The 15,577-nt window shown below is 42.3% G+C and overlaps 1 protein-coding gene across 5 annotated transcripts in view; it reads right to left on the bottom strand.

The window, feature by feature from the left end:
* The window catches only part of DIS3L2 (DIS3 like 3'-5' exoribonuclease 2), a 362,916-nt gene that overhangs the window by 288,858 nt on the left and 58,481 nt on the right, over window positions 1-15,577 (bottom strand). For all 5 annotated transcript variants that reach the window (XR_005718935.1, XR_005718936.1, XM_040228111.1 and 2 more), the window contains exons 4-5: window positions 10,968-11,021; window positions 5,704-5,805 (exon numbers count right to left, since the gene is read on the bottom strand). Coding sequence is in view for 3 of the 5 variants with exons in the window: in XM_040228111.1 (XP_040084045.1) it covers window positions 5,704-5,805; window positions 10,968-11,021 (156 nt within the window). In the remaining 2 variants the exon portion in view is untranslated. The remainder of the gene's footprint in view (window positions 1-5,703; window positions 5,806-10,967; window positions 11,022-15,577) is intronic.

Here is a 15,577-nt window from a genome sequence, read left to right on the forward strand (position 1 = left end):
CTGTGAAATAAATTGACTATTTACTACTACAGCGAAAAGAACTGTTGTTTACATACCCAAGAGGGGTTTGCACACAAGCATAAAGAAGCAAAGATGAATAATCCAATTAATTCGCATTTGCTCACACCATTGACTACAGATTCCTTTGATAACAATATGCTTTTGTACTAACAAACCTGTAATACAATTGGCCAGTATGCTGTGAGATGTTTATATTCTACATGTCAGGGATTCTTGATGACAGTCTGAATATTCTCTTCTCTCTCATTTGACCCTGTCACCAACAATTGTCGCAGGTGGGCTAAGGCCAACAGAGCTCCCCTCTTCAGTAGGGGAAGTTGTAAAATACTTGCACTTAGTGTGTGTGTGCTCAGTCGTTCAGCTGTGTCTGACCCTTTTGCAACCCCAAGGACTGGAGCCAGGCTTCTGTCCCTGGAATTTTCCAAGCAAGAATACTGGAGCAGATTGCCATTTCCTACTCCAGGGGGATCTTCCTAACCCAAGAGACAAACCTGCATCTCTTGCGTCTCCTACACTGGTAGGCAGACAGGGCTGACTTTAATATAAAAAGCAGTTGTCAAGCAGCAGCTGTGAAGACCCTTAGGAACTCCAAAGAAATGGAACAAGTAAGGAACCCTGAGCCATCCTCTACACTTCAAATCTTCTGAAAGCCCAAGAGGGCCTACACACATACCGAGGCTGAAAGACCCCGTCATTGCCCCGACTCTACTTTAAGCAGCAACTCCAAGGGTAGGGGCCCCCTTGCCAGTCTAGACCTTTATCTGTATCCATGCCAATCTCTGCTCAAAAGGATATCATTAATAAAGGATCCAGCATCCCAGGGGGAGGTCATGGCCCAGCCACAAGGTGTTAATGTTCACATTTCTTCCCTCAGCTATCTTTCTGCCAATCAAGTCTCAGATCCTAGGTCCAGAGAGTTCAGCCCCAGCTCCCTAACTTCTTCGTTCTTTTTCCCTCTTGAGTCACATAGTATAGCCGTGTTACTCAGTGTGGTTCCAGAACCAGCAGCACCAATGTTGACTGGAGCCTTGAACAATTTGGGGCACCACTTCAGATCTACTGAATTAGAATCTGCACTTTAACAAAATCCCTGGGCTGAATCATTTGCAGCTTAGAGACAAGTACTGGCCTATAGGATTGGCCTCAATTCTAATGAGATAGTCTTGCATTCATCTTTCTCAAACAGCTACTCTTAGCTTTGCTCTGCAAACCTCCTTCATGAATACCACTTCTCTCCAGACTCCCCTCTACCCATCTGCCTAGAAAGCATTTCCACACGGGGCAGTGACTGTCGTAATTCTTGATGAGCTGCCTGGCCTACCTTCCAGTAACTCTGAAGGCAGCCTCCAGGGCCAAGAGAGCTCCAAAGTTCCTCTTTCTGTGCTGATTCACAAGTCTTAGGCATTGGTAAGAAAATCATCAGAGGCTTTTCTACAATTAAGCTCTAGCACAATTTCTGGGGTCTCAGCCAATACTTAGCACCCAAGATTTAGGGACTCAGCCTACTTTTCTTTTGACTTGAAAGATGCCATGGTCCACTCTAGTCTCTGCAATATTTCTCACTACAAGACTGCTATTAAAGAGATTAAGAGTGGACAACATAAAGGATAAACAAGGAGCACTAGCATTTGAAGAAATGCATGCTTCCCTGGTGGCTCAGTGGTAAAGAGTCTGCCTGCAAGGCAGGAGATGCAGGTTCGATCCCTGGGTCAGGAAGATTCCCCCGGAGAAAGAAATGGCAACCCACTCCAGTATTTTTGCCTGAAGAATCCCATGGACAGAGGAGCCTTGTGGGCTACAATCCGTGGAGTCCCAAAAGAGTTGACGTGTTTAGCAACTAAACAACAGCAACTGCTAACTGAAAAGCAATTTTTATACTGTGGAAATACAAAAGAAGGAACATTACAAATGACAGCTAATAGGACTTCAAAAGATCCTGACTCTGCCCCTCTTTGGACTTGGCTTCCTATGCTTAATCCTGAGAACAGATTTCACTAAACATCTTCCTCCTCCATGCTTAAGGGCTAAAGGTATATTGACTTCTTCCATGAAGCTTCCTCTTGCCAGCAAGAGGGCTGAAAAAGTCATCAAGCAAGGTAGATCAAAAAATGCCTCCCCAGATTCAAGCAGGTTATATGGACTATGAGCACCTGAGTGTGTTGATACCATTTCACTTAGACCTCTGCCCCTTGCACCCTCAGAATGCAGCGGCCTTTTCTCTAAACCAGGCAGAGGTGGAATTTAACCATCATGGTTCACACTCCACTTTATCAGGAACAGAGTCTCTCTCCAGGACCTCTAAAGATCCTCCTGCTGACCTCTAAATGTTTGCTTTCCCCAAAACACAGTATTCAGCTGCCTTCTCTGGCTACACTTGCTAGGAGACCTCATTCACTATATGGCTGATGACTCCCAAATTGACATCTCGAGCTTCAAGCTGTTCTTGAAGCTCCAGACTCATTTGTCCAAATATCTCATTTCATTCATTGGTTTCTTCATTTTCAGGATTTTTTACAGCTTTATTGAGGTATAACTGACATTCAATAAACTACATATATTTAAAGTACACAAATTGATTGGTCTTAACATACACAATTATGAAACTATCCCATCACGAAAATGAACATGCCTATAGCCCCCCAAAGTCTCTTTGGGGCCCCGAGGTAATCCATCTCTCCTGCTCCCACTTCAGGCAACCAATGATTTGCCTTTTGTCACTATAAATTAGTCTGCATTTTCTAGTCATATAAAGGAATCATAAAGCAGGTACTGTCTAGCTTCTTTCACCCATCACAACTATTTTGAGATTCACCCATGTTAAGTATTACATATATCAATCAATACCATATTATTATTTTTTTTTACCAGCTAAGTTGTATTCCATTGAATGGATATAACAAAATTGGTTGACCTGCTTATGGACATTTGGGTGGTTTCCAATCTGTCCGGGGCTATCACTAAAAAAGCTGCTGTGAACTTTTATATATAAATCTTTATATGAACAAATACCTTTATTCTTCTAAGGTAAATATCAGGAATGGAACAGCTGGGAGACTTCATCTTTCTTGTTCCTTCTCTGGTTTACCTTTACTATACAGCTGCCTGTTTGCTATAAAGCTGCCTACAGAGCTCTCTAATGACCTCCAGAAATACTTCCTCTGGTTGGACCAGACTGTAATGTACTCTTCCTGTCATCTTAAACCTGGTCAACACTGCTAGATGACGCTTTCAAGAAAAGAGGAAATGACCTAAATCAATCTATATTCCTAGGATCTGGAGCCAACCCTTAGTTGGCGCTTTCAAGGAATCAAGGAAGGAGACTGCACAACTGGCAGCAATTAGGGATGGGAGTTCCCCTGGAGGAGGGCAGAGCAACCCACTCCAGTATCCTCATCTGCAGAACCCCCATGGACAGAGGAGCCTGGCGGGCTACAGTCCAGGGGGTCGCAAAGAGTCAGACATAACTGAGCGACTAAGCACATCACAGCAGAGGGATGAGAGCTGGGGCAGGGTGGAGGGGTAGATCCGGACTAGCATAATTCACCCTCTGCACTTAACTTCAATCAGTCAAAATCATCCTTAAATTCATGTAAGTGTGAGTAGCATCTGTCTCTTTCTAGCTGCCATCCCCACCAGACTAAAAACTCTACGAGAGCAACAACCATGTCCATCTTGATCATCACTAATGTCCATGCACCCTACAAATCCCTGACACGTAGGTCTTACTCAATTACTACAGCCCTATCAGATAACAAAAAAGAATTTAACTTATGCCTCAACAAAGCTCTGAGAAAAGGTAGTACTTCCCACATTTCTGGAAAAATTAATAATAAAAACTTGAGCTGCTATCATGGGTCAAGAATTATTCTAAGATGTTTACATATATTCACATTTAATCCTATGACAAACCTAGGAAGTACGTATGAAGTAGGTACTATGATTATTTCCAATCTATAGATGAGGCATTTGAAGCACAGAGAGGTTATATAACTCACCCAAGGTTATACAGGCAAGTGGCAAAGATGAGCTGCAAACCCAAGTAGCCTCGCCTAAAAGCCCACTCTGTTAATCACTCTGCTTTAATACCTCTCACTGAAGAAGACACCAAAATCTCAAGTGGCAATAAACTGAGCCAAATAAAATAAAAGATGTGATATAAAGCATACTAGGAAGAAAAATTAATATTTAGATATATGTTACCAGTTTTATACAATTAAAAAGAAACTGCTATGAATTATTCTGTTAGGACCAAACTGGAGCCAGGACAGGCTCTAAGGGGCAGGCTAGGCCTGAGGTTTAGTCTCTAGGAAAGCTGAGGCACTGGGAACTCCCGCAGGCAGTGTAGCTACACCAGTCAGAAAAATCCCCGTAGCCCCCCGCCCGCGCCAGACCTGAGCCAATCGAGATAGAGATGCGAGGTTTAAAAGTCCCGCGCGCGCACGGTTTAACCAATCAGCTATGCTGTTACAGAAACAAAGAACTGTCTGTATAAAAGTATATGTGATTCAGAGCTCGGGGCTCTTGTCGGATTCCACTGTGCTGGATGAGACCTGGGCCCTAACTCGAGTTAGCAACAAACCCTTTTATGCTTTTGCATTGCTGTGGACGTCTTATTCTCTCAGTTTTAGGGACTTGGACTCTGGGCATAACATTTGGGGGCTCATCCGGGATCCCTTTAACTGGGAAGAATAACACTCTTCCCGGCAGAAGGGGTTTCCTCAGTAGGAGAAGAGATCTCTGAACACCGGTGTTAATTCTGGTTAAGTCCAGCGTAAGGCCGAGGCCTGGCATTGTGCTGGGCAAGTGGCTGGCTCTGTGGACGTCCTGCCAGGCGCAAAATCTATCATTATTGGTAAAAAAGCCGAGACTGACATCCCGACCACTCGGGGTACTCAGGGGTCAGCTTGCCTGCCAGTGGACCAGACCCAGCGGCCGCAACTGGGACCCTTTTGTCCCTGGTCTCCTCCTGACGTGGACAACTGGCCAGAGTGCCCCGACCGTATGCTTTTGCGTTGCTGTGGACGTCTTATTCTCTCAGTTTTGGGGACTCGGACTCTGGGCATAACAATTCTAGTGCCTGACCCTTATTTAAAACAATAGTCAAAACGAAAGCAAATCTTCCTTTTCAATTGACAGACGTAGACAGAAACTAAAACCCAGAATATTCTCATATTAAAAACATTTTCATCTGCTATCAAATCTCTGTTTTATAAAAATACACAGTCTATTTTTGCCTGCCAAGGGAAGCCCAACCACCAAACTGGACATCACAGAACTAGACATGTACTGCCTGGGTTTACAGGAAAGGCAGCAGGAACATGTGAAGACTGCCACCATCCCTGTGGCTTCCTTTCCAGTTCTCCCAGCATTAAATGTTGGATAACACGTTATCAGGTTTGAATGTCCCCTGCAAGCTTTTCTTCTACCTGAAAAATTATCAGAAATCAAGGCAAAGAATGTGAGAGGGAAGACAGATCACAGGGGAGGGAACAAGGAGAACTCAAATCATTAGGTGTGTGCCCACCCAATGAATCTACGTCCCGAGTGTTCTGTGGCCTGCTTCTGAGGCAACGAGGGCCTGACGGGTCTGGGACTGCATCAGTTCATGCTGTCTCGCTGACACACTATGGAATGCAAAAGGCCCTGAGAAGTCTCTAGTGTTAAGAGGAAAACTTAACTCACCTTCCACTGCTCCTCTGGAAGCAGCTTCACGACCACCAGATCCCCATTCAAGGCTCTATTACGAGCAACAACGCCATCAATAAAAATGTCTCGATCACCATCCTAGGTTGGAGAAAGGAATGTAAGAGTCAGCTTACCAAGGCTTGGAATCAAAAATAACTCCCTTGGCTTACAAACTGTAGACTCTACAATCTGCCCATTGACTTAACAGGAACACTGGTATTGCTATTTAGCCACAAACAGACCTAGAGGAAGGTCATTCTCTTTGGAACTAATAGAATTGGTGATAAACATGTAAGAGCAGGTTAACATGATTCTAAAAAAAATCACCAAATAAGAGCAGATCTTCTATAGGCAGGTCAAAAACAAAAATATGTAAAGCAAAAAACTAGGATTGCATGCTTTCATAACCCAAATGCGAAAGGAGTAAGTTATCCTTTTTTGTTTTGAATAAAATAAAGCATGATGGTAACCCCTTCTATACTGAATTTTTTTAAGCAAAGGAAAAGGTAAAAAGCAGACAGTTTGAAAGAAGATAGAAGAAAATCAACATATAATACCCTAAGTAAACCAACCAGGGGCAGGGGAAACAACGAGCTCCAGGATTTGGGCTCTCTACAAGGAAGCCGGCATATTCCCTGCCCTCCCCCGACCCGTGCCCCCCAGGAAGGCAGCAGAGAAAGCAAATCATGGTTTGTTTGTTTTTTAACTGAAGTAGAGTTGTAGTGTTAGCTTCAGGTATCCAGCATAGTGATTGAGTAATTTTTTGAGATTATATTCCATTAGAGGTTATTATAAGATATTGATTATATAATAATTCCCTGTAGTGTAGCTTAACATTAGTCACTCAGTTGTGTCTGACTCTTTGTGACCCCATGGACTGTAGCCTGCCAGGCTCCTCTGTCCATGGAATTCTCTAGGCAAGAATACTGGAGTGGGTTGCCATTTCCTTCTCTAATAATTCCCTGTGCTATATAGTAAATCCTTGTTGCTTACCTATTTTATCTACGGCAATTTGAAGAGCTGAGCTGAATCTCAAACAATCCAGATCTATGAGTAGACTGCATCACAACTCAGCTCACACTTGATTCATTCAGAAGTTTGCATCTATTACAGAATCTCTTATTTTAAAGATACTCACAGGCAGCTCAAAATTTAAAGTTTGAGTCAACCTCTTCTAACTACTCTTTTAAAGCCAAAGAGTTCAGTCCTTTATCTGAATGCCATAAGACTTGCTCTACCCATCAGAAAGAATGGCGGGGAGGAAGTGGTTAATGATCAATCTGTTGGAAATACAAAGGGATCTGGGGGTATTCTAGCAAAGTATATAGGAGGCTGGAGTTGGGAAGCAACCCAAGTATGCCATAATGGTCAGAACATCCTGCATCGATAGAACAAGCTTCCTTTGGGTCAAACAGAAATTCTACAAATACACAAAGAGTGCCTCTTGGTGATAAGATGCACAAAAAAGCTGTACAGAACTTTTTGCAATATAGTTCTGAGCTGAAACTTTGCTTTTTTAAATAAAAAACCAGGTTTTGATATCTGGTCTATTTCTTCTCTTTATCTTATCCGCAAAGAGGATAAAAAAGCATCTCAATAACATCAGTTTATCTTGGTCTTTTGGAAAAAGACACATGATTTTATTCTAATTCTGTATCTTACTTTCACCGAGAACAACAGGACACCAGCAGGCACAGATAGACGTGACTTCTGTATGTATCTTGAGTTTGTCATAAGAAAATGAGTATCGACTTTCTATCAGTAGAAATTATAAGAAACCTAAAACATATTCTCCCAAAACAAAGTACTTTTTTTTATACCTGACGATCAATTCACTGTTCCTGTTGACATATGTAGCAAGTTTAACACAGAAAGTGACACTGTGTAAGTTCTCAGCTGTTTTCAGAGTCAACAAGAGTAAATTTCATCAAATCTAGTCTAACTTTGTTTCTCAAAAAGTTTCAGAATTTTAAAGTTATGAGGAACATTAGACAATATTTAGTCTACCCCTTCATTTTACAATTAAGCAAACTTTCTGTTTCTTGTTGTCAGAGCAGAAGCCACATCTCCTATCAATTCCTATCTCTATTCTCCCTGGTAAAGCAGGGGGCAGGTAATATTCAGGCCCTGATCTCACAGCCCACCTCCCAGCCTATCTGTGAGCATGTTTCCAGTTCATACAAGTTCACAGCTGACATGGACATGAGCTACGTACACTCAAAAATCTAGACCAGTGATGAGATTTACAGAGGCATGTAATTCATTGCCTCTATTATCTCTTCCTTCAACTGCTTTCTATAATGCTTCTAAAACCTGAAACTGACCAGAAAACCCACAAAACTGGAATGCAGGATTGTTCCAGTGTCCAAAACCAGACTATCTACAATCAGTTACAACTGGGCTTTTTTTTTTTTAAGTATAACTGCTTTACAATGTTGTGTTAGTTTCTGCTGTACAACAAAGTGAATTGCCCATGCTGCTAACTGCTGCTAAGTCGCTTCAGTCGTGTCCGACTCTGTGCGACCCCATAGACTGCAGCCCACCAGGCTCTGCCGTCCCTGGGATTCTCCAGGCAAGAACACTGGAGTGGGTTGCCATTTCCTTCTCCAATCAATGCATGAAAGTGAAAAATGAAAGTGAAGTCGCTCAGTCGTGTCCGACTCTCAGCGACCCCACGGACTGCAGCCCACCAGGCTCCTCCGTCCATGGGATTTTCCAGTACTGGAGTGGGGTGCCATTGCCTTCTCCAGCCATAGGTATACATATATCCCCTCCCTCGTGGGCTACTCTTTCCCAACCTCCACCCCCCACCCCAGGTCATCACAGAGCACCAAGCTAAGCTCCCTATGCTAGGTTCTTAATTACTTAGAGGTGAGTCATTCAGCACTTTTTCCCTCCCTCTGAGACAATTTTATTACTCCATCAATAGCCAGATAAGAGAATAAAAGAGGTATAGAAATAAGCCAATCTTAATATCACAACTTTGTAAAAAATTCTAAGTAGGACATGCCAGGAACACAATTTCAAGTAGAACAACTGGAGCTCTTGAAACATCAATGACTTTTGCTTCTTAACTTTAACAAACCAGATTAAACAGTGGCAGCACAACACTTGCAAATTTAAATCACATGAATTTAACTTAAGGGAACCTAAGTAGTCCCACACTTCAGAGAACCCTTGCCCTGGCCCTCTTCTGACCACATCCCTCCTCATCAGGTAAGGAGTTCTCAAGGCCAAACGAATTTTAATCAGACCCAAGCCCACTTCAGGGCATATATGAGCATCTTCCCCAGGTCTGTCTTCCCAAACACACACCACAGGCAGCTAACAGGTGGGTATCTCTAAGGGGTATGGGGAGAGCTTGGAGATGTGGGGTGAGATGCTCACCTAGAGGGCACGGGCTCTCACTGAATGGGGGGAGGAGGCAGGAAGGCAGCAAAGAGGGGACACGGAGCCAGGATTGGGAATGGAAGAGAGGCAGGCCAGAAGGTGGACCCTCTCCGTAGAGCCACCTTTCAGCGTGGAGCTCCAAGTAGTCTGAGAACTCTACGTTTGAACCCAAGTTCAAGAACATGGAGGTATATTTGACAAGGAACATATTTCACTTAACAGTTTGTTTGTCTGGTGTATAACTTTTAAGTATTTAATATAAGGTATTCATGCCTCCACTTGTACTTTGGTCCTAGGCCATACATTCATTAGGAACCGGCCTCACAGGGGACTAACTTACAGGAATTCAACACTGTGTACTCAGGAGAGAGAGAAAGCAGGCAGTGAAGTTTTCAAAATGCTGTATATAGTTTCACTTATCATTCAAATCAATGAGAGCAAATGTCAGTATGCAGGGAGATGGGTGATTTGAAACCAGGTACATCTCAGGGCCAATTCCTTACTGCACAAGTGTGATTCTCATGCTTAAAAATCCATATTTTTCACACACTGGGGCCCCTCATACAACTGAGCTCCTCCAATTGATGTGGCAATAAAGAAACAATCCTTCTTTCAAATATAGAGAATATGCTGATTATGCTAGATTTCTGAAAGACGGTTAATCCATCTCCAACACTGCATATTCCTAAGAAGTTTTCATGGGTAATTTTTATCATTCTTGACTGTGAATTTACCTTATGAGCAAACTCTGAAATCTAATACCCATGTAACTCTGCTTCCACTGCATGATGGAACAGCTCCCACAGCTAAGCTACTACCTCAAAGCTGACACTCAATTCTCTCATCTAAGTACCACGGTCAGTACATACATACCATGTTCTGTCATGGGAACAGAAGATGACTACGAGAGCACAAGGTGACATGGGATACTGCTTATCTAACCCAGGGGTAAGACCTAAACTTCAGATACAAACATGAATCCTTAGCTTCTGGACACGGGCAAGGGAAAAAATGCCTAAACTGAGCTTTGGAATAGGTCTTCGGTTACTGAAAACAACAACAATAATACCTATGGAGTACACCACTGAACTTGTATGCTCGTTAAACCTATCATTTCTCATAATGAAATGTAGTAACCGAAATATATGTATTCCATTTTTTCACATAGAAGCCAAAGTTTCCTCCTATAATCTCTTCCACTGTGAAAAATCTACTTCTACAGCTACACTATTTATGGCATCCTGGAAAAGATAAGTCAAGAATTTAAGAATACTGCTCTTTCAGCTTTGCACAATCAAGCCTTATCCAGAGACCTGCTGCTAATTAGATGTCAGAGTGAACTTCCCTTAATCAGAGACAGCGTATTCAAATGAGTCACGAACTAAGAAAGCATATCAAGACTCAGCAGTAAAGAGCCTTGTACCAAGTCCTATCACCTGTGGAAAAGTGAAGTGAGAAACTCTAACCAAAAAAAAAAAAAGCATTACACATTATTTTTGGACATATCTGAAGATTAGCTCATGCAGTAGATTGAAAGTAGACAGCATATTTGTTTAAGAAAGATTAAACTTAAACCAGTGGAAACACCCATAAATCCTTTAAGAAGTGGTGGCTGTCTGTGAGGGTTCAGCTGAGCCTTGCAGCCAGTAACAAATGCCATCCTTTTCATTTGAAGTGTGATTTTTAAGACTGGCAGAAGGGGCTGTCAACCCAAGGAAAATCTGTTTATTTAAATTTGAAACAAATCCTTGCCCATCTTCAATTCTGTTTCACTACTCTGTTTTTTTAGTTAGAATATATGATTTCAGTTTCATAGCACATCTAAAAAATTAAACATGACATTAGGTTTATTATAAAGTTATTGAACTTACCGGGGAAGGAATGAAGGCTTCATGAAACTTCTTTGGATTAATTCTCAAAACACCCTTTAAAATAAAAAAATAAAATAAAATCTGTGAAAATTTAACTAGTTACACGCTTAAGATTTTTCCACACATATGTTATTATTCAATAAAAAAGTTAAAATTAATTAAACAGTTCGATCTAGGAAACAAGTTAGATGTATGAGAACTATTCATTAAATGCATAAAATGATTTATATTGATGTCTATACTACAGAGTTCCATCAAACACTGAAAGCTCATACTGGCACCTTGCAGTGAATGGGTAGAGGTGAGAAGCAACAGAGCTTGGTGTGGAATGGGAAAGTGGCAGCTATTGGGGTTTTCTGTGCCCCTATACGCTAGTCTTCAAGTGTAAAGAACAAGGTTACCTGGGGATTGGGCATCACTATACAATGCCCTTTTTTTAATTTTACAGGACCTTCCCACAACTGCTTGTTTCTGTGACAATTTTCAAAATGATACAGGTTGACTTCCAAGTTGAATAGTGAGTCTCAAGATACTGGATATATATTTTTTACTCTGGGCCCCTGTGCAGAGCTGAATGAGTCAATAATTCAAATTGGTCCAGAACCAGCTCTTAATGTAAATGGGAATCCTGGCTCCAACAGCCAGGCCACCCAGTCTGCCTTCAACTTCATGTTATTCCAGCACCAAATCAGGGTCTGCTTCTGTTTATGCTCAGAGGTGCAGGTGGGGGCTGTCTTCAATAGCAGTTCAGTATTTTAGGCCCTTGCAGGAAGCTGTAACCCTCCCCACTTACAGCTGCACTGGAAGGCCACCGGAACACATGGATGGAGGCAGTTATTTTCCTAAGAGTTAGAGTCAAAGGGAGTCTTGAAAAAGTGTTTTAAATAACATTTCTCCCCTAAAATATTGAAAGACTCAAAGATACACAATTAAAAAATAGGTGAGGGCATAAAATAAAGCAGAAAGTAATTCTTTCTTTCACTGGTACACCATGTTTAAATTACAAATTTCCATGTAACAGTTTATACTACTATTAAATCCCACAGAGACTACCACAAACCCTCATTCAGTCCTTAATTCAATAATTATTTATTGAATTCTGATTACATGCAAGATCCTCAGACAAACAATGTGGAAGAGAGAACAAGAATCAAGCTCAGTCCTTATTTATAGAGTAAAACATGAAGAAAGCTGCAAGTGAGGGGACAGCTTACTTTCAGTTGGGGATACTAAGCAAGGCTCCAGAGATGGTGTCCAATTTGGTCCTTGATGGAGGAGCAAAATTTGAAGATAAGTCAGAAGAGAAATACAGGCAAGACTGATTAAGAGGGGACTTCTCTGGTGGCCCAGTGGTTAAGAGTCCCTCCTGCCAAGGCAGGGAACACGGGTTCAATCCCTGGTTCAGGAGGATCCCACATGCCAGGGGCAACTAAGCCTGTGTGCCACAAGTACTGAGCCAGTGCTCTAGAGCCCAAGAGCTGCAACCACTGAGCCCGTGCTGCAACCACTGAAGACTGAGTGCTGTAGAGTCTGTGCTCTGCAGCAAGAGAAGCCACCACCACGCGAAGTCCACGCACTACAGCTAAAGAAAGCCCGTACACAGCAACAAAGATCCAGTGCAGCCAAAAATAAATAAATGAAAAAAATTTTAAATATATGTATTTTTAAAAAGAGTGATCAACAGAACAAATACTTTTCTACCACCATGCTATATCCAGGGTAAGAGAGAGGGGGCTGGAAAGTGAGGCAGGGAAAGCCCCCAGAGGCCTGTCCCTTCTTACAAATGTCATTACAACTTCACTTTTAGGACAGCTGTTTCTTGTTGGGGGAGGGAGGAAAAAGCTTATTACATTTATCCACTCACTCAACAAATATTTCCTTATTTCCTGACAGCTAGTATCCCAGGCACTTTGCTAGGTGATGAGGACACAATGGAAAGAGAGTCTCTCCCCTCAGAGCTTACAGTCTAGTGAGGGGAAATAAACACTCCAAATAAATAAAAGTAAACTCATTGATTTTTTAAAATTCATTTTCTGACCGAAGTTTCTTTTTTTTTTTTTTTTTCCCAGTGAATGGTTAGTACATGAAGAAGCATAGAGCTAAGAATACCTTCTGCTTTGAAAGTTCCTTTAAGTATAGAGCACTCAGAGATGCCATGACTGGGTTCAGGCGAAAGAAACAGGTTTGCTCAGGGCTGTATCTTGGCCTGATTTTGTGTGTGTGTGATTTTTTTATTGAGATATAGTTGATGTGCAACATTGTATAAGTTACAGGTGTACAACACAGTGATTTACAATTTTTAAAGGTTATATACTCCATTAACAGTTATTATAAAATATCTCAACTCTATTTAAAAGAACAAATATTATAGGGACCTAAAAGATTCTATTCTTTGTTTAAAGTGTTTGTTTATTTGGTTGTGCTGGGTCTTAGTTGTGGCACACAGGATCTTTAGTTGCAGCATACGGGATCCAGTTTCCAACCAGGGATCGAACCCAGGCCCCTCTGCACTGGGACCTCGAAGTCCTAGTCACTGGACCACCAGGGAAGTCCCAAGATTCTATTCTTGATTGTCTATCCCAAACTTCCTGATACATAAAAGTGTACAAGGAGGGAGAGAAGCCTGTTTTAAGAAAAGCATTTGCAATTTGACTGGAGCAGACTTTACGAACTGCACCTCAGGAACATAACGCCATGTGAGTGACCACACCAAGAAAGAAGAATCTCTGGCAGAGTCCAGAGAGGGCCTCAGTCATCCCCACAGCCTGACAGAAGACGCTGTCAGCAAAGCATGTCAAGAAACGGCCTTGTAACTGAAAGAGATGTCTAGCAGATGCCTTGTCTTACTCACTGCCTACGTAAGTCTAGGATTTCCTTTTCCACCTTTTTATGACCATCGCCTAATTTGCCCCAAACCCTCACCCCTTATTTCCCCCTAAACCCTCTCCTAGGCCTGGGACATGTGGCTCCTACAACCTCCATCTCTTTGCTTAAGGCTCTGGTGCCTCCTGGCCTCCATGGAAACCATGGAAACACTTCCCTTCAAGTCCTCTCAGAGGGAGCCGCTTTTCTCTCCTATCCCATACAGCTCAAGGACCAGAGAAGAAAAACTTTCCCCTCTGGCTTCCCCACTGCAACTTTAAGAGTATCCATTTTTTGCCCAGTCTCTCTCCAGATCCCCAGAATCCTTAGCAGTTCATTCACTGGCTCCTGCTCCAGCTCCTTGGTGCTGTCATCTTCAAACCTTCTGGTCAGATCCCTGATTTACTAATACTCTGCCTCTTAGCTCACTCTCTTCCCCTCACTATGTTTATTTCCTTCCTCAGCTACAGAGTTCCCATGGCTTGTCATTATCTATCATCCCTGCAAACCCTGAGCCAAGGGTCCTCCTCCTCTTGTAGTCAACTACTAATGAAACCTCACTCTCGGTTGTCTCCAACTACCTGCCTGAGTGTCCATGCCTACATCCAAGGAGCTGAACATTATTGTAGAAAAATACCATATAGCTGGGCTAATGAGTCTAACTTGGCAATCACAAACATGTTTTATGTGGCTTACAGGATGTTTGAAAATGCTCAAAACTGAGGAATTTCACACATAAATATGTATTTCCAGATTTTCATGAAAAATCAGCCACATGGCAGCAACCACCTGAGTTGAATAAGAGATGCTTCTCTTACAGCAATGAAAACAATCGCAAATAACACTTATACTGGCTTATTACATGTCACACAGTTTTAAGCGCTTTATGTCTATCAACTAATTTAACCTTCAAAACAACCCTATGAGGTAGGTACCATTACCCTCTTTTTATAAAATGAGAAAATGGAGGCACTGAGACGTGCCTCAGAAAACTAAGATCCTGGCATCTGGTCCCATCACTTCATGGCAAATAGATGGGAAAACAACTGAAACAGTGATTATTTTTGCGGGGAAGTGGGGAGGGCTCCAAAATCACTGCAGCCATAAAATTAAAAGGTGTTTACTCCTTGAAAGAAAAGCTATGATCAACCTAGACAGCATATTAAAAAGCAGAGACATTACTTTGCCAACAAAGGTCCATCTAGTCAAAGCTATGGTTTTTTCCTGTAGTCATGTATGGATGTGAGAGTTGGGCCATAAAGAAAGGTGAGTGCTGAAGAATTAATGCTTTTGAACTGTGGTGTTGGAGAAGACTCTTGAGAGTCCCTTGGACTGCAAGGAGATCAAACCAGTCAATCCTAATGGAAATCAACTCTGAATATACATTGGAAGGACTGATGCTGAAGCTCCAATACTTTGGCCACCTGATGTTAAGAACTGACTCATTGAAAAAGACCCTGATGCTGGAAAAGATGGAAGGCAGGAAGAGAAGGGGATGACAAAGGATGAGATGGTTGGATGGCATCACCGACTTGATGGACATGAGTTTGAGCAAGCTCTGGGAGCTGGTGAAGGACAGGGAAGCCTGGTGTGCTGCAATTCATGGGGTTGCAAAGAGTGGGACATGACTGAGTGACTGAACTGAACTGAGAGGTGCCCACTTGCACACCACATTCAAGCCCAAGCAGTCTGGTTCTAGAGTCCTTGGTCTTAACTACTGCAGACTTCCTCTCCATTTGCCACAGCCA

This window comes from Oryx dammah, unplaced genomic scaffold (genome assembly GCF_014754425.2).
Source record: "Oryx dammah isolate SB20612 unplaced genomic scaffold, SCBI_Odam_1.1 HiC_scaffold_27, whole genome shotgun sequence".
NCBI lineage: Eukaryota > Metazoa > Chordata > Mammalia > Artiodactyla > Bovidae > Oryx > Oryx dammah.